General features: G+C 37.9%; 1 protein-coding gene across 1 annotated transcript; it reads right to left on the bottom strand.

Annotated features, from left to right (window-relative positions):
- Positions 1 to 2,219: 2,219 nt before the first annotated feature.
- On the bottom strand, positions 2,220 to 12,023 carry sdc4 (syndecan 4). Its single transcript, XM_082190153.1, has 4 exons — positions 11,781 to 12,023; positions 5,566 to 5,772; positions 4,885 to 5,083; positions 2,220 to 3,843 (listed from the first exon to the last, which is right to left on the bottom strand). The coding sequence occupies exons 1-4, from the start codon at positions 11,838 to 11,840 to the stop codon at positions 3,683 to 3,685; spliced, it is 627 nt and encodes a 208-aa protein (XP_082046279.1). The 5' UTR covers positions 11,841 to 12,023; the 3' UTR covers positions 2,220 to 3,682.
- Between the last annotated feature and the right edge of the window lie 7,512 nt (positions 12,024 to 19,535).

The raw sequence follows: 19,535 nt of genomic DNA, 5'->3' as shown, positions 1-19,535 counted from the left end.
TATAATGTTCAAGGCCACCCTTTTTAGAACACTTTTTAAATCAAAACATTTCTATTTTTATCCTTCAATCCAAAAAGAAAACAAACTCACTCTATTCTCCTGGTATGCTATTTCATTTGTTTTGGTAGCAGGGCAGACAGGCATCAGCATGATGGGAAACACACACTCTTACAGTCATTTCTCTAGGGGTGGAAATTCCCGATTTAACACTGAGCCAATTAGATTACGCTTTAAAGACTGTCCTATTATTCAACTTCCATCCATCACAAACAGGTTCATGTACGAATAATATGCAAACTGAACCAGAAAGCTGAAATAAAAAAAATCACTTGATGATCTGTGAGTGTTATTCAGTTCAAACAGGCTTTTGAAAACCAGCTCTTCAATCATTCAGGTTCTTCTGCGACACTTGAGGTTTACCAAAGTGCCTTCAAAATAACAAATCACTTTCACTGTAGGGATTTTAAGTTGTGATTAAAAAGATCTTGATTTTCACCTGTTAACAGAAGAAAGGTGAAGTTCTCCTGGACTACTATTCAAAAATGCCTTATGCTCCTCAAGGCTGCATTAATGTGATCAAAAATACAATACAACTGTAATATTGTGAGATATTATTACAATTTAAAAGAACTGTTTTCTGAACTTTTTTCATATCTTTATTGTCACTTTTGACCCATTTAATGCATCCTTGCTGATAAGTATTTTAAAAAACGATCCCATGTTTTACTGATCCAAAACTTTCGAATGTGTAGATGGTTTTCTAAAGAACCATTGAACTTACAGTGTTTCTCCAAAGGTATCAAGTTGCAAAACCATAGAAACAAAACATAGGCAAAGTCATCATTATGTGAAGTGACATTCTCACTCTGGTGAAAAGACTTTAGGCAGAAAGGTCAGTTCTCAGAGGAACTCTAAAGACTGTCAATGATTCCTCTAGTAACCCCATTTTATCATTTTTGAGGTGCTTGAAAAAATATTGAGGTTGTACAATAGGATTTTGAAGCCTCCATGAGGTTCTCTTTAGAGGGTTTCACCAATGTGGGATACCACAATGGTGGCTAAAGTAGCCTATCTATTTTTACTGATAAGGACCATAGTAAAAGCTTACAGGTATGACTTTTGCCGAACTGATTCCTTAAAAAATGATTCCTTTGTACATAGATGGATGATCCTACAGACCAATAAAAATGATTTTCAATGATAAACAAAAGTGTAACATCATCTACCTTCTTTCCATTAGTCCTCGGTGATCCTCATTCTCTGAACCCAAACATCAATTCAATCTAATTTGTAAGTCGAAATGTTTCACTCATCCACCTTTGCTACCCACTGTCCTGTTTCAGAGCCTTTCTGCACCATAGGAACCCTAAATAAACTACTTCTTGACTTGATTCAGGTGTGCTTTAGGTCAAGAGGGAGGACTAGTTGACATTACAGCTCACACTTTCAATTGTAACTTGATTATCTTTCACGTCTCAAGAAATATAGTGATGTTATTAAGGGTACGTTTACACGTCAAACAATGTACTAAAAATGGAAACGTTTTTTCTTAAAATTTTTCAAATACAGACGACAACATTGTCAAAACGATTCCCTTTCACACGGATCCACGAAAACGGCTAAAAACTCTGTATATTTCATGTCAGGCCAGTAGTTGGTGATGTAGCCCCGCCCCTTTTCAGCGCTGCGCTCGTTGTCTTTTGACTTCCGGTCTGTATTTTCACAGCGATCTTGCGTGTTTATGAATGAACGGCTCGTTTTAAAATCTTCCAGGTCGACTGACATTTGTTAAGTCATCTGCTTTAAACATTACAGTCCTCATGATAACTTTCGTTAACTTTACATTAAGTAAATCCACTTCAAAAGCTAATTACTCCTGGACAGCAGCGCCACAGAGCGACCGCAAAAACGGAAGTTAAAAGACAATATTCTAAAGATGGCGGCGCCCTCGTTTCTCTGGCGCATAAGGTCTATAGACTGAACACCATAGGCATGCGTGTGATGTCACCGTTTTCACAAATTCACGTTTTTTGTAGTTCACAGAGACCAGTTTTCAAAAGTTTGCATTTTCGGCCCCCAAAACACTGTTGTCGTGTAAATGAACAGCCAAAAGGCTTAAAAAGTTTTCAGTCTGAAGTCGAAAACGGTGTCGTGTAAACGCCCTGTGAAAGGCAACCTTTCTTTTTAACATGAAAAAAAGCTCAAGACCGATCAAATGGTTATGTGCATAAAATAGCTTTATTTTCAACAGATCAGAAATTGCATGCAGAAATCAATGATTCATTGACTTCAACATTAGATCAGTGATTTTATCTGGATGTGACCAAACAAAGCAGCAAATTTATCATTTTACACCATGCACAGGAATGCACAGCTTATTCACGTTCCCCTTTACTAATCCAGAACATCCTTCTACAAAACATAAATATATTCGGCTTAAAAAGTCTAAAAGAAATAGAAACTCTTAAAATCTGTTGAAAGACTAACAGCCTTTGAATTGTTGCACTACTGTATATAAAACAAATCTAACAACCAAAAAAATAAAAATTATTACATGTACAACAGCTGAGAAGGGGAAGAAAGACCCCCGACCTGAAGGCAGGCAATAAAATATGAGTTAAATTAATACCAACATTTTTTTAAAAAGGAATTAAGAAACATCTACAAAAACATTGAAATAAAAAAAAGTTAGTACTAACATTGGTCATTGTTCTCAAACAAAACATGTTTCCGAAAGATACAGACACAAACCATATGCTTTCAGGTTACGCCAAAAGCAAATACCGGGATGAGATATAAGAACAATAAAAACTGATTTTGGCATTTAAATATTTGGTAAATAAAAGGCTGTCAAGAAATGGCTAAGTACCAAAGTTTTACATTTATTCAAATGGCTATATACAGATCCCTGGATGTACAAAGTCTGTTTGCAGTGAACTGATTCTCAATCAACAGCATCTGTACCTGTTAAAGTAGCTTAGCTGACAGTCAAGCAGCACGTAGTGGATCTAGTCTCTCGACGTATAAAACCACCACAGCAATTACATACGGATATGTGGAATGTACCATAACACCATGGCTGAAATGAGTATACATCAGTCTAGTACACTGATTTCAGATTTTGCTCCCACAGAATTTAGTCTCGAACATATAATGCATGCCTTCAATTTGGTTTCACCTCTGATGTTTAATATGAAAATTAAAAGGTTTTACAGCACAGACTTAAAAGACATTTGATAACGTAAAAGGCTACAGTAACACCCCCGCTGTAGCACCAATCATGACACTGACTGTTTATCATAACGGTGGATAAAATGGTCAATCCAAAGCCTTTAACCTGTGAAAGCTCCATTGCACCTTGTAGTGTTTTATTAAAAAAGAAAAAAAATGGAGACAATGCGCCACGTGACAAAAAGGCAATAAACCTGACAGGGTGTGGGAACAAAAAGACAAGAATCGGGCAGTTTGGCAACAGACGCGATCCTCTTCGATTCACTCAGATTTCAATGCAAATGTCCAGTCAGAGTAAATTATTTGTGAGGTTCTCCTGCGGTTTTCGTGGTACGTGAGAGGTTGGCGGCGGGCCCGTCGGGCCGAGGCACCGTGTGAGCTTATAGTTCAAAAGAGAGAGAGATAGAGAGAGAGAGAGAGAGAGAGAGAAGGTTTGAGTGGGTGAGGATGCTCATGCATAGATTTCTGCAGTGGGAGCTTTCTTGTAGATGGGCGTCTTGCCCAGGTCGTAACTTCCTTCGTCTTTCTTCTTGATGCGGAGAACAAAGTGAACGAGGAGGACGATGAGGAGGATGGCGAAGACGAGACCAACTGCTCCGCCCGCAATAATAGCTATAAAACAGAAATAGAAAATGTGAGGCATAACCTACAAACACGGCCATAAAACCATTACATAAAACCACACATTCACAAACTGCATGAAAGGTAATATTCAACAACAAAAAAAAAATGCACATAATTACTAAAATTAATTACATTTGAAAATATCTAACTATCTAAATAAAAGCTAATTCACAATATTCACAAATAATACTAAAATAACATTAAAAAGGACTAGATCACCCAAAAATTAAAATTCTATCATTTACTCAACCTCATGTCGTTCCAGACCCGTAAGACTTTCGTTCATCTTCAGAGAATTAAGATATTTTTGATGAAATCTGAGAGATTTCTGTCCCTCCATTGACACAACTACCAATTTGATGCTTCAAAAACTTCATAAAGAGATCGTAAAACGAATCCGTATGAATTGAATGGTTTAGTCCACATTTTCTGAAGAGACACGATCGCTTTATATGATGTACAGATTGAATTTAGGCTTTTATTCACATATAAACATTCATAAATGCACACATCAGCTGTGGCAGAAGGAAGCTCAAGCATGTTCGCTTGATGTCCGAGAACCACTGAGGTTCATTCTCATGTTACGCATCACGTTTGAGCTTCAGCAAGAACCAATGAGGTTTGTTCTCGCAAGTCAAGCTTCTATTTATGTTCACAGATCAATGTTTATATGTGAATAAAAGCCTAAATTCAATCTGTTCATCATTTAAAGCGATTGTGTCTCATCAGAAAATCTGGACTAAACCGCTAAATTCATATGGATTAGTTTAACGTTCTCTATGAACTTCTTGAAACGCCAAAGTGTCAGTTGTGTAGCCGTTTATGGAGGGACAGAAATCTCTCAGATTTAATCAAAAAGATCATTTTTGTTCTGAATATGAGTCGGGTTTGGAACGACATGAGGGTGAGTAAATGATGATAGAATTTTCATTTTTGGGTGAAATAACTCTTTATACATTTACATTTTTGGTCCAATAATATATATTAAACTATTTACTTGGCATATTAAACAAAGACCATTCTCCTCACCTGCAAGCACTTCTGTGTTGTTGAACAAGCTCTCTTCTCCAGCCACGGTCATGAGCACATTGCTCTGTTGGCCATTTTCTTGGTTTGGCGATTCACGCAAGCCGACCTCATTGTTTTTAACCACAATCACCTCATCTATAGTTGGCCGCGGGGCAAATGGACCCACAGGATCAGATATCCGGTTATTGACGAGTTCATCCTGAGAGAGGAAGAAACAGTCATAAGAAAATTCATTCAGCAGTCTAATAATACAGCTGCAAAAATATGCAATAAAGCTATGTCATATGAACAACCAATCATTAATCCAAGTCAGATATGACCCAATCTAAAGACTTTTGGATCAGTGAGTCAGTTAAGCAACCATGTCATTTTAGACTAATGATCCGTGATTCATTTAAGAGTCACTTTGACATTCATTAAGAATAGGAGACACAAATCAAATGACACTAGCTGAACTGTATGTCTGTGATCATACAACATCAGTGAGAAAACGCAATAGAAAGATGTGTTGTCTAGTTATTATTACAATTTAAAATAATTCTTTAAAGAGCTTTTCTTTTTTAAATTATTCACTTGTTGTAGATGAAAACCTCATTAAATTCATCGTTTCCAAACATTACTGCAGTATCCAAATAATTGCTACTCAATCTGACATCATGACTAAATTTGTTTTATAGCTACCTCGAAAGATGGGATATCTGAAGACCCTGAGCCTGATATGTCATCATAATCATCCTCTTCATCATCATCATCATCATAGACATCCTCATCGTCAATTGGGTTTAAATCAGCAAACCCAAAATCTTGATGCGGAGAGTCACCGGAGGACTCCAGATCCTCATGGGGTGACTCGTTTTTCAGAGGTACCCATGTTTCCGTTTCTCGTACCTACAAAGAGAGAGAAAAAAAATAAATCCCTTTAATACTTAAGCAGACTTTGGACAAACTGTCCAAACCTTAGTCTATGGCATCATGATGGTTCTGAGAGCACACTTAATTGAATTAAGACACACCAACACTTTTAATCATGTTAGCAGAACCATTCGGACAAGCACTGGGAATGGGTTTTAAACAATTAATGGACTAAGCCTATTAGCATAACAGGAGGAAGTAGAACACGCATACTGATTTATGTTTTTCCTCGTCTCTCTCTAAAGAGTGGTCCACAGAAGTGGCCATTTTTTATTTTCACTGTTGCTATGGTTGCGAGACATCAAAACATTCTTTTTAACTGTAATTTAAAAAAAGATTCTAAATTCTATTCTGAACGACACACACCCGTGATTTACACAATACTGTATTACATTCACACCCCTCTTGACCTTGAAGTGAGTCAGAGCGGTAAGAACAAGTTAGCGCAGGTTTGCCGCCATTGTGTAAAACAACGAAAGAATTCATTGGACAGGGGCCGAGGGTCTTTATCAGTCTCGCTCGCCTGCTCGCTGTCAAAAACAGATTTAATCAAACATGACTCACTGAAAAGTTTCACATACCGGGAAATCAAAAACATTCATAATGCAGTACAGGTGTGTACTCATGCCGCCTAACCCAGTGTAACCACTTTAGACAGATTTCAAACACACTTTAAAGAGGATTTTAGTGAGACGACAATGACTTCTAGGTTATCTTACAATCCATCATCTTTAAAACAAACTTGATGCTTAAAATGGCTCTAGATTTTAAATGGAAGTGTTTTTAAAATGGAGATCGGGGAGGGGGCTAACTCATTTTCCAGGAAAACCAGGATCATGCAAACGTCACATGAAACTGCAAGTCAGCTCTAGCCTGCTCTGTTGTTTGAGGATAATAAAAGAAAAAGGGAGAGCGAGAAACAGAGAATGACAGAAACCACAAGAGGGTGTGGGGAGAGAGACCGACATACTTTATGGTTTTCAGTCTTACAGTGCTGTGAAACCCCACACCAAAATCCCCCGGCATTATGAAATACTCAGCTCAGACGGGAAAAAAGCTGTCTAAGAAAGTACAGCGGATGCTCTCTGACTGCGAAGAGGCGCAAGGCCGTGGTTCAATTAAACCAATGCTTAAATTCCCATAAACAACCCCTTAAATTCTCAGTAAACATATACAAGCCACTTGAAAGAGTTTAAAAGAAATCCCACCGAGCAAACTAAAAGATCTAGACTAAGATGGACTGCTAAAGAAAGTCCCTCGAAATTTCTGAGGTTTTTGTTCTTAATTTCTCAGCAATAACCAAAAACCCCCCTCATTTAAAAGAAACAACCCCAAACGTGTGAGATAATAGCTCTAGAAGGAATAATAGCTAGTTCATTTATTTAACCCAAAATGAAATTCTGTCATCATTTACTCGCCCTCATGTCGTTCCAAACCCGTACGACTTTCTTTCACACAAAAGGAGAGGTTTATCAATGTTCATGCTTCTTTTGTCCATACAATGGCTAGAGTCAGGCGCTGTTGAGCTACAAAGAGAACAAAAAGCACTATTAAAGTAGTCTGAAAACTGGTGTGCATAGAGCTTGAACTGAAATTTAAGTTATTATTCACATCGTTATCTAATTTGTGTTTTGATTTGGCATCAGTGTCATCAAAAGAAAGTCATACAGCTTAAAAAGATCATGAGGGTGTGAGTAAAGCTTCTATTTTCTTAGATAACCCTCACGATAGCTGTTGAGACTGATATGAATATGTCTGATTTGAAGATGATGACACGTCTACAAGTATGTATGAGTATGCTCTAGTACTGAATCTCCAGGCTCTTGAGTGAGCTGTAATGCCAGAGAGAAGCCTGTGTAAATTAACCAGCTTAGTAGACCAGGCCTCAGTCAAGACTAGCAAATCTTGGAGCAAATCCGGCCATCTGCTGACAAATGGTCTGGCATCTGTTCCAGTGAGTCACAATGGGAGAGGTAAAGAGAAGATACCACAATCAGTGACTCATCCAATAGTGTGGTAAACTGTGTCTGATGATCAGGTGATTATTCACGGTTTGAGTTTAAAGGCCAATTTGTAAATAACTACGACTGTTTTACAAAGCAACTTCTGTGTATGGAAATTAATTGGTAGGTCAACACAGAGTTGGAACAAATTTCACAGATTTTCTCCCAAAAAATGTAGAAAATGTCCACCGATTCTGTCTGAGATTCATTGGTGATGACCTATTAAAGCTACACTACAAATATTATCCGCTATCATCTGCTGTGGTTTTAAGACTGAGACTCTCCTTGTTGTCCTTTCAGGTCACAACCAATTACAGTCCCAGTCGTCAATACAAACGGTGTCGGTCCCTCCCACCAATCGGATTTATTCATGTCATCTGATCTCCTCATGAGATACACTCCTCACTCGGGACAGAGTGAATGTCCTACTTTGCACACACAAACACACTTGCACGTCAGGAGAATTCCTTCCACCTTTGTGGGAACTATTTATAGCTGCATTTTCCCTTTCTAGACCCCCAGCTGAATCTCCACAGCGGGGCAGAAAGACTCACCTGCCTGGTAAACGATACGTAACTATTCAATCACACGCCAAATTCTCACCCCAACACCTGTTCAAAGCCCTGAAGCATTAGGGTATGTGAAGGAAATAAGATTGGACTTCACAATCTACAACTAAACCAAACAAAAAGGACTATTCAGCCTCACTGGCGTCAGCCTCTATTCTCTCCCACAGGAAGTGTGATCACGCTTTGCTTCTATCTGGTTGTGGCTTTCATTAATGAAGCTTCTCACCATTTAAGTCAAAGCCTGTTTAATACACAATGAGCTGTTCTGAATAGCCCAAACAATCAGTATTGTGTAGTCTAGGCCTGAAAACATGGAGTTCTTTTGAGCTTGACAACAAACCTTCCTTGACTGGCTAAAACCTGAAGTTAACAGAGACTGCGATTGGATTATGGAATAAAAAAATGAGCTAACTATGTTCTTGATGGATGTCAAGAGATTCACCAATAAACTATACACATTAGAGATTATTTGGTTGGCTCTCTAAAGAATAACACCATGCCATGCCAAAACACACACATGCAAGTTCAAGAGGAAACAATGATGTTCACAGGTGAAGTTACTTATTTATTTATTTACTTATTATGCATAATCACTCAACTTTTTACAGCCATTTATTTGAGAAACGAAAAGCATTAAGATCAATGGTTCGACATGGCCAAAAAAACGACAATAAATGTGTGACCATTTAGATCTCAAAACATTATCAGTATCATTTATGCTCTCAGTTATTAACACAAACAAATTATCTGTCAAGTTTTCTTAGCATGAACTTGTGACTGAAAGAAAACAATTCCCTCCAAAACTACGCCATAACTACACATAAAGGACCTGCATCTGAACAATACAAAGACTCAAGATACTGCAAGTTAGCAGTAAATGTGTTATTAGATGTGAAAGATTACCACATGTTTATAGGGTGATAAATGGGATGATTAGACTAGATTTCTTTAACTTAAGTCTGGAGACCCGAGAAACACCCAGACGGGTGATTATTTGAAGAATGGGTATTTTCAGAAGTACACAAAAAATGTACACGCCAGGAAAAGACAAAAGGCTTGATGGAAATTGCTTAGGGGGAGGGTATAGTCCAAAGAAACCTAACTAGAGTAGGCAGTAAAGTTGATTCAGATCAATACAGATATCAAAAAACCAAATTCTGATGCAAGCACACAATTACCATTTAAGCACAAATAAAAGCATCAAAAGTGTTATCATCCACACTACTAAGCTGGAAAACAAAAAAAAGGCAAACTCAAGAAAGAGGAACTGTCATTATGAAGGACAGCTGGTGGCTGGTTATCAGCGTTTCCAAGTAAAGCCTGTCTGGCATATGGTTAATAGCTCCACAAGCAACAGAGAACTGGAACGGTGAAGGATGTGGTCTGCTAAATGACTCTAGTACACACAAGGTTCCCTTTACATGGCCTCTAGATACCTCTCTGGACTTGGCAAGCAAAAGGGTACAGCATAAGGCATTGTATATGTTGAAATAAATATTGAAAGACACATACACTAAGCATTACGTAAATTACCAAAATCTTTCTTTCACCCAAGCAGCAAATAAAAACTTCTCGCTGTGTGCCAACATTCCACCCTCAAAAGCGCTTTATTAGGCCAGTGGACAAGCAATGCAGAAATCATTATTATATCCTGGCGAAAGTATTTATCATGTTCACTGCTCTGCCTTTCAACAGCCATTCAGATGAGCTTTGCACCCCACAAATAACTGAGTAAATAAAATAAATAAAACCAAACCCATTCATATGCAAATCAACTCAAAAGCACAATCATTACCAGGACGTCATCTAGCATGGCCATTACACTTAAAATAATAACAGCAAAATATTCACAGTGCATGTTATGTTTTACAATAACGCTTTGGTTTTTATTGTGAAAAACAAAACAAAAAAACGTTATAATATATAATCTATTCAATATCTAGTTAGAAAGAGACACATTGGGCAAAGTGGCAGTAGCAACATCCCATCAGGTAAGGAGGTGAAAGCTGCACAAGTATTCAAATATAATAAACCTCAAAGCCAAATCGCAAACATCCACTCCTACTTTGCCTATTTCTGAGGTTTAAAGTGTCCATGCCATGTTGAGTTTAAGCCACACACACTTGTCCAGTGGCTGAAGAGGAGGGACCTGGATGAAAGAGGTGGACCATTTAAATCCGCCGAAGTGTGTGAAATCCCAAAAGAAGGGCTGGTCAAGGTCAGGAGGGGTCAAATTCCTCAGGAAAATGCAAAAGAATGGAGAGGGAGGGGGATGAAAGGAACACAGACACTTCAGCATAATTTTGAGGAATGTGTCGGCCTTCTCTGCCTCGAAGGACAAGGCTTTTGGGAGTGTGCAAGCTTGTTGCAACATTCCCACCAGAGATTAAATCACACCATCTAATTTACTACTTACTGCACAGCTAGTTTACTGTTCTATTACTTTATTTCCCAGTGGATTACACAATATTACACACACTAAACCATTAAGCAGACAAGGTCAAGACGATACGAAAAAAAGCTGCATCTGTTGGTGTTGAAGTGTAGATAAAGATCTGCGACAACACCTTTCCAAAGGTCTGTGAGAATGGAGGCTTTGGGCTCAAAGAATTTGCATTTTGACTTGTGTGAGGGTGTGTGTGTGTGTGGTTGTCTGACTGACCAAGCACACTGGGTGGCATTTGTCTTCTATTTCAGCTCCAAAGACATCTGCAGCAAGCTATTCTTTTGAGTTATGAAAGAACTGGCCAACACAAAGCTGTGGCATCCCATTCACAGGTGCTCCAGTGGGTGATTCCATAATGAACAGATGGAAACGTAAACCTCATGGACTGAATCAGTCTAATCAAATTGAGCTAAAAAAAAAAGTCCCTGCAGGCAAAAACTGTCACATGAAAAATCCAGTGCTACTCGTTACTCAACAAACAAACATGAGCAAGACTAGTTTGATGCCAAATGCCAGAAAGTTACTCTCTTAAATATATAAATTACATTACATACACATAAGTTATACATCCACGCACACAAACGACTAACAAAATACCACAACACAACGATTAATTGTTACTCGGCTAACGTTAATCATTTAATTTATTTGTAATATTAGGTCTATTTCAGATAAGCACCCATCGATAAAATCGACAAGTCAAAAGCAGACTTGCCTAGACGTTTCACAACTAACCTAAAGTTGAAATTATTCATCTAAATTGTTAATTTTATTGAATATGTAACTTAATTTAGAAGCCTTTGTTGTTTCAATAGGTCTGTTGTCAGAAAGCTAACGCTTTAGCTAACACAAATATAACCACTTTTTTTATTGGTCAAGTGTGATTATGAAACACGATTTGGCTCGATTATAGCCTTAGCATCTTAAATAAAGTTAATAATTAGTTAAAATTCACAAGCTACTCACCGATTCAGCGAAAACAGCAGCAGCCGCTGACAAAACCAACATGAGGTAAACTTTCAACATCTTCTCTTCAAAATAAGGAGCCCGGTGATAAAGGTTGTCAGTTTCCGATATGACTCACTTTTATGAATCAAAATAAACCGGTCCTTGCTTTGTTAGTCCTTTTTTATGTCGCTTTGAAGGGATTTTAGCGCGTATTCTTACTGCCGTCCTGTGTGTTGTTGCGCAGTATTCCTGTGTAATGATTGATCCCCTTTTGGTTTTATTCACCAACTTAAGCTCCGCCTCATTTCGAACACGCAGCCAATCAGGGCAGATTAACCGGTCCATGACGTAATTTTCGGAAACTCCGGACGCAACAGTTTACAACACCATTCAAATCCATGTCGACAATGTAAACAGCGAAATTATATGATTATTAGAATAGGTTTTTTGGGGGGCTATGTAGTTATTAATCTCTTACAATACAAAATCCTTCGTCTTGTCACAATTTCATATGGTTTATTTTCTAAATTTCTGCCACTAAGTGACCAATATGAAACTGTATAATGCTATTGCATTTTTGAGGAAGTTTTTTGGAAGAATACCTCGGAAAGCGAAAATACAGACGTTAGTGGAAAGTTTCAATGACGTACACTTCAGGGAAAACATTTTAACCGTACTTTTTGATTGTTCTTCTTCCTCTTTCCCTGGGAAGTATGAAAAACGAAAAACACAATGATATTTAGATGCTGTTGATGATAAGAGTTTGTTCTTTCTTTTATCGCTCCCTTGCTGACAGAAATTATTAAACTAGCTGGTCTTAGTTGGTTTAAAGGGGTGGTTCATCCCAAAAATGAAATTCTGTAATCATTTACTCACTTTCAAGTTGTTCCAAACCTGTATGAATTTCTTTCTTCTGCTGAACACAAAAGAAGATATTTTAAAGAATATGGGTAACCAAACAGTTGCTGGGCCCCATTGACTTCCATAGTATGGGGAAAATACTATGGGAGTCAATGGGGCCCATCAACTTGCTTACAGACATTCTTCAAAATATATTATTTTGTGTTCAGCAGAAGAAAGAAATTCTTACAGGTTTAGAACAACTTGAGGGTGAGTAGATGATGACAGAATTAACATTTTTGGGTGAACTATCCCTTTTAAGCTAGTTTTAGATGATTGATGGTCTCTCAGTCTGGTTTTCAGATTTAACTGTTCATCACGCTAATCTCGCTGTTGACCGAAAACCTTCAGCAAACTGACTAGGCTGGAGAGACCATCTAAAACCAGCAAACCATCGTGGTATTAGGGTGGTGGTTTTCTTTTTACTTTCTTTACGTAAATGTCAGTTACATTCAGGTTTAAGTGGTGGTGCTCATAGAATTAACAGTTGTCATTTCCACTAAAAGGTGTCAGTTTGCTCATCCAGCCACAATAACGGGAAATGTCTCTCGGGAAGTTTTCTCGTTTTCATTGAAACATTTTTATTCTAGCGTGACTTTGAACTTGAAACCACTTTTGCATGTCACAACATGCCACCGTCAGTGAAGAGATCTCTACTCCCAGTCCACTTTATTAATATATAGCCTAAATCATTTAATTTCTGTAAAGCCAGAAATATAGGCTACTCAATCACAAAGATTAGAATCAGGCATTTTTAGCAACACCACTTTTAATTCCCATGTGGTTTAAAAAGTAAAGCAAATCATTTGACTTAATTGGCCATTATGTATTGTAATCTTGACCACCAGTTCAGAGAGATAACATACACTGTATTTTAATACTATTAAACAGACATTATTAATGCTAAGTCAACAACCTAAATATAGGCCTATACATTCATGCACTTCTACAACAATTCCCTTTATATTGTAAATGTTGAAACAACAAAAATGCCCTGTCTGAAATGATCTTGTTCGAACTCTGAGGAATCTTGCAGTATTAAGATTTCTTGCATGATTATAGTATATGTTCTCCACTTGTGCACATACAGCAAAGTTTACTAGACAGCAACTTCAGGTTGCTTGTAAAACAGTGGAAAAAGTAACAGCTACATGTCTGACCTGGTGCTCATGAGGTCTCAGACTGTCCTGTATTATGAAGTGAGAGAGGAATCTGGCCTGATTTCAGCCTTGATTTGTTTAGTCTGGGTCTAGAGTACATTTTAAACAACTTGAAGGAAGTGTTCTGAAAAATGCAAGAGATGAGTATTTGCCTTAAGATAGAGATGGTATTCGCCTTAAAGGGATAGTTCACTTTGAAATTAATTTTTGGTATGTTTTAGCTTACCTCAAGGGCATCCAAGATGTAGGTGTCTTTTTTTCCGCAGTAGTTTCAATTTTTATATTTTTAGGTCAAACCGTTCTTGTCTGTCAGTCATATAATGCAGGTCTGTGGTCACCACCTCAAAGAGCGTGCACAGAGTCCAAATTAAAACAATTCCCCATCGTAAGTACACATTGATGGCCTAAGACACGAAACGAGTGGTTTGTGTGAGAAAACGAACAGTATTTATATAGTTTTTACCTCTTATACACAGCCATGTCGAAGTGATCTGATCTGACGTGTACGCAGACTGGTGCATAGATATATACACTAGATGTCGCCTTAAAGACATTCGTTCCAATGAACTGCCGTAGACAAGGCGACATCTAGTGTATCTATGCACCAGTCTGCGCACACGTCAGATCAGATCACTTGGACATGGCTGTATATAAGAGGTAAAAGTGATATAAATACTGTTCGTTTTCTCACACAAACCGCTCGTTTCGTGTCTTAGGCCATCAATGTGTACTTACGATGGGGAATTGTTTAATTTGGACTACGGGGAATTGTTTTAATTTGGACTCTGTGCATGCTCTTTGAGACCGTGACCATCAGCCTGCATTATATGACTGACAGACAAGAACGGTTTGACCTAAAAATATCAAAATTGAAACTACTGCGGAAAAAAAGACATCTACATCTTGGATGCCCTTGAGGTAAGCTAAAACATACCAAAAATTAATTTCAAAGTGAACTATCCCTTTAAGATTGAGAGTGTGGAGTGAAATACATCTAGACTGAACGCATATGAGAAATGCGACATGGGGGAAACTGGACATTTGATAATAAAAATAGCAATCAATCAAGGCTATGATCTAACATTACATAACAACTTAGTGATGCATTATGTTCTTTATTATTTCCAAGAAAGATGCATATTATTACCTGAAAGCCCTAAAATCACAAAATCAAAATTGCATGCATTAAGCATTACGCAGTGTGTCATGGTTATGAACAGAAAGCTCGTGATGAACTTTTCACATCCACGTCAAACAAAGTAATTTTTTTCAAATGGACCAGTTACACTACATATTCTTCGACACATACTGGTTTGTGCATGAATGTAATGTGCGTCTCAGAACTCAAGGGTTGTCAGCGTTGCTGTTATGTCGTCATTGATAATCGTTTGCTTCTATAGCAGCAGCGGATCCAAGAACAACGATGGAAAAGTTTAGGCAGAGGCAGTAAACACTGCAGCTCGGGTCAGCTCGTTCAAGCCGTTGTGGCAATCACATCCACATGGTGTACATTAGAGAGAATTGCCTGGCTCAGTGCTGCTGTACGCTGGCCTTCTCCACATCCCCGCCTCGACTTTCACTCAGTCATAGTCCGTCTTTTGTCTCCATGTAAAAAGCAAATTCCACCCAACCTCTGACATAGTCTGACACACATTCCAATTCAAGCACAACAATGGAGGCCTTTGTGCCTGCGCTGCTGTGTGTGTGTGTGTGTGTTTGCTTTTCATTTTTTTATTACACTCTAGATGGACTAGGAAGTTTAATCATTTTCTGTAGCCATATTGCTGGTATGTGTGTGATCTCACAACTCCCCTCCATAACAAAAAACACAATTGCAGAAGAATTTATGACTGTTTATGATGGGAGGGGAAAAAAAAGAGTATGCAGTTCTGTGTGGTCCATTCGCTTTTAGACTCCTTTCTTTCTTTCTCTCCTTCTTATATATACAACATATACTGTATATATCTGTTTGTGTTCTATCTTTATTTCTTTCTCTCCTTCTTATATACTGTATATATCTGTTTGTGTTCTATCTTCCTTTCTTTCTCTCCTTCTTACATACTGTAAATATCTGTTTGTGTTCTATCTTTCTTTCTTTCACTTGAAAAAAGTACATATATAAATATAGAATATACACTATATATATATATACATATTTGTATATACAAAGTGTCTATCTATCTATCTGTGCTGTGTGTGTTTGTTTGAGTTGTCTTTCTTTGCTTATTTTTTTGTTTCTTTTAGCAATTTTTCCATTTTTGTGAATATATAAATATATAAATATATACTTTGTTCTTAGCTTTAAGAACAAAGTACTTGAGTACTTCTGCTGTCCCTGTGAGAGATCTGGTTAGTGTGCAGTCGGAGCAGGTGTGTGGTGGAGGTTGAGACATTCTTTGAGGAAAGTTACTATAATGTATTCAGTGATATCTTTAAAGTGTTTAGCGCACACAATCCCTTCTAATCTCTCTCTCCCGAGGGGCTGTTACACTTGAGATTATGTTTGTGCTTGTCGTTGCTTTTGTAAACTACTCATTATAAAGTAAATAAGCTCATCACAAAAACACATGCCACAGAAGACACTTGAACAATAAAGCTACGCAATCTCTCTTGAGCAGCCAACATGAATTAGGTTAACGCTGTTAGGGGTGGCCTGTTTGTTTGTTTGTTTTTCTTTATCTTCCTTCATCAGTTTACAAAGGGTGCAGCCCCACATTCCTCTATCATTAACAAAATTTACATATTAATTGGTCTTGATAGAATGGAATTGTTATCTGTGTTGATGAACGATCAGTCGTTATCATATATACAGTACTGTGCAAAAGTAAGGACACCCTTTACGTATCAGGACCTAATAAATAAATCATCTTAAAATTAGGTAAATACAACCTCAGATGAACAACAAAACATGACACATTACACTGTGTCATTATTTATTTAACAAAAACTAGGCCAAAATGGAGAAGCTTCTTCTCTTTAAAAAGAACATGGCAGCACGACTTAGGTTTGGAAAGTTGCATCTGAACAAACCTCAAGAATTCTGGAACAATGTCCTTTGGACAGACGAAACCAAAGTGGAGATGTTTGGCCATGATGCACAGAAAACCAAACACAGCATATATATCAGCACAAACACCTCATCATCAAGCACTGTGGTGGACGTGTGGATGATTTGAACTCAATTCAATTCAAACACTTTATTTGTCCCCATGAGGTCATTTACAACATCACATAGTAACATAATACAAATTACATCAGAAGCATCATAAATTAAATAAAAAACATCATGAGCACAATGTACATATTAAAGGTACAATTATGTAATTTAAAAAAAATTTAAATATCCAAAAATCACTTGCACAGTGTGATATATTTCCTGCAGTTGTGTACTTACAATATCCCAAAAGTTCCCAAAGTTTTTTAATTTCAGAGAAATTCCAATTTTAAACAATGGCTCGTCCCTGTTCACTTGTCGCCAGTCAATGATGCAAAATCCGCGTTATCCCTGGTTTCCGCTCGTACTGCCATAGTAACCATGGCGACAGATGTGGACAACTGCGTTACGTCTAGCGGCGCGCTCACGCTGTTGTTGTTTCGTTCTAACATTATGGACGATGGCAAGCAGACTTTGGGACAAAAGGACTAAAGAACTAAAACGAGGATCAATATCAGCGTGGCGTTTTCGAGATGCCGAGAGCTCCACGTCCGTGACAAACCTCGACTTGACGCGCAAATGTAGAGGTGAGCAAATGTACATAAAACTAATCAATGTTATATAACTCAACATGATGAAATGTTAGAATATGATCAGCATGTTAATCTAATGTTGATCTAGCTCACTGCTAGTCTCATACAGACAAACTAACACATAGAATAACATTATAACTTTCAACACACTCAAATGCAGTTTAGTGTGATAGTGTAGACCAAGCGAAACAGCGCTGCATTACCTCACAAGTATACATATATTTTTCCTTTTTTTTCATATACATCTGGCCAAATTTGCCGATTGGCCCCTGTCCGACATGGGCTCCTAATCATCCTCATATATACTGATTGGCTTCATCACTGTCTCCTCTACACCAGTAAGCTGGTGTGTGGTGGGCGTTCTGGAGCAATATAACTGCCGTCGCATCATCCAGGTGATGCTGCACATTGGTGGTGGTTGAGGAGATTCCTCCGATTCTATGTAAAGCGCTCTGAGTACCCTGAAAAGCGCTATATAAATGTAAAAAATTATTATTATTATTACTATATGCATTCTTATATATATACAACTGTATGCAATTAAAATATAAATAAAAGGGTGGAAAGTCACGGCATGCTAAACAAGGGGTCAGAGATTGTTGGGCTGCTCAACTTTAGGAACAAAGGTTGCCTTCCTCCTTTGTGTCCCACAGCCTGGACAGCGAAGCCGTTGCCCTGAGGGGAGCCACTCAAAAACAGATTTGGGCTTGTTTTGCAGCCACAGGACCGGGGCACCTTGCAGTCTTTGAGTCGACCATGAACTCCTCTGTGTTCTGTCAAATGTGAAGCCATCTGTCCGACAGCTAAAGCTCGGCCGCAATTTTGGCCATGCAATGGGACAATGATCCCAAGAACACCAGCAAATCTATACCAGAAAAAGAAAATAATTAAGTTGTTTCCATGGCCCAGTCAAAGTCCAAACCTCAACCAGATTGAAATTCTGTGGCGGGACCTTAAGAGAGATAATCATAGATAATCAAAAAAGATAATCAGAGATAAAAAGATAATCAAATACCCACAAACCTCAAAGAAATGAAGCAACTTTGTAAAGAAGTGCCACGAGCGGGTAAAAATTCGTCCAGGACAATGTGAGAGACTGATAAAGTCATACAGAAAATGATTTCTTCAAGTTATTGCTGCTAAAGGTGTTTCTATACACATTACACAAGCAATTCACTTAAATTTTAAAGTACAATCAACTTGGCTGTACAAGACATTTCAACTTAAATTACATTACACTGACTTAAAAAAAATGTGTTGACTCCTGTATAACTTGCATAAAAAAAGTTATGTATGTATATATATATATATTCAATGTAATTCTGTGGAAATCCGTTTTTTATATTAATTTCTTAAATATGACAAAGCATTTTTCATATTCACTTCTTAAATACGCATTTTGCTTTCCCTTTTCAGTAAACTTCTCTTCTTTGGAAATGCACACAAACATACACACCCACTTTTCTTTTTTCTTTTTTTTACCATGGTATCACTAAAGCACCACCCATTTTCCATTGAACTTTGGACTGGATCCTCCTTCTCTTTCTAATCTAACCAGCTCCCTCACACCATTTCTGTATTTTCTCTCTCTCTCTCTCTCTCTCTCAAATTAATTTTCATTTTGTTGTTTTAAACTTTCCCTTTTCGTATCGCTCTCTTTCACCTTATGGAGAAAGAGATAGAGGCTGTAGAAGGTCACTCTGTTGACAATAAGCCATAAAAACAGGCACACAACAGCTCCAGTTCTCCCCCTCCACCCACATCCGCCTACCACACGCACAAGCCATATATAGAAGAGTACATGTTCCCTTTCCCAACACACATGCTAAAAGTCACGGAGACGTCAGCGCTTCCTGTCCATATGCAGGAAGATGGAATTTAAGAGGAAGCCCATAGGGGGTTAAACAGCAGGAGATGTTGTGTGTGTGTGTTTGTGTGTGTGTGTGTGTTTGAGTATGGAAAAGGA

Source organism: Leuciscus leuciscus (genome assembly GCF_965113295.1).
Source record: "Leuciscus leuciscus genome assembly, chromosome: 14".
In the NCBI taxonomy this organism is placed as follows: domain Eukaryota; kingdom Metazoa; phylum Chordata; class Actinopteri; order Cypriniformes; family Leuciscidae; genus Leuciscus; species Leuciscus leuciscus.
Note: the sequence above shows the minus strand (reverse complement) of the source record. Positions and strands in the feature narration are given on the sequence as shown.

What these genes read in the sequence shown, in the direction of transcription:
- sdc4 (XM_082190153.1), bottom strand. Translation starts at nt 11,840, where the DNA reads ATGTTGAAAGTTTACCTCATGTTGGTTTTGTCAGCGGCTGCTGCTGTT. An exon ending in CTGCTGTTTTCGCTGAATCG is followed by an intron (nt 5,773 to 11,780) that starts GTGAGTAGCTTG and finishes CTCTCTTTGTAG; the next exon opens with GTACGAGAAACGGAAACATG. An exon ending in CAGATATCCCATCTTTCGAG is followed by an intron (nt 5,084 to 5,565) that starts GTAGCTATAAAA and finishes TTCCTCTCTCAG; the next exon opens with GATGAACTCGTCAATAACCG.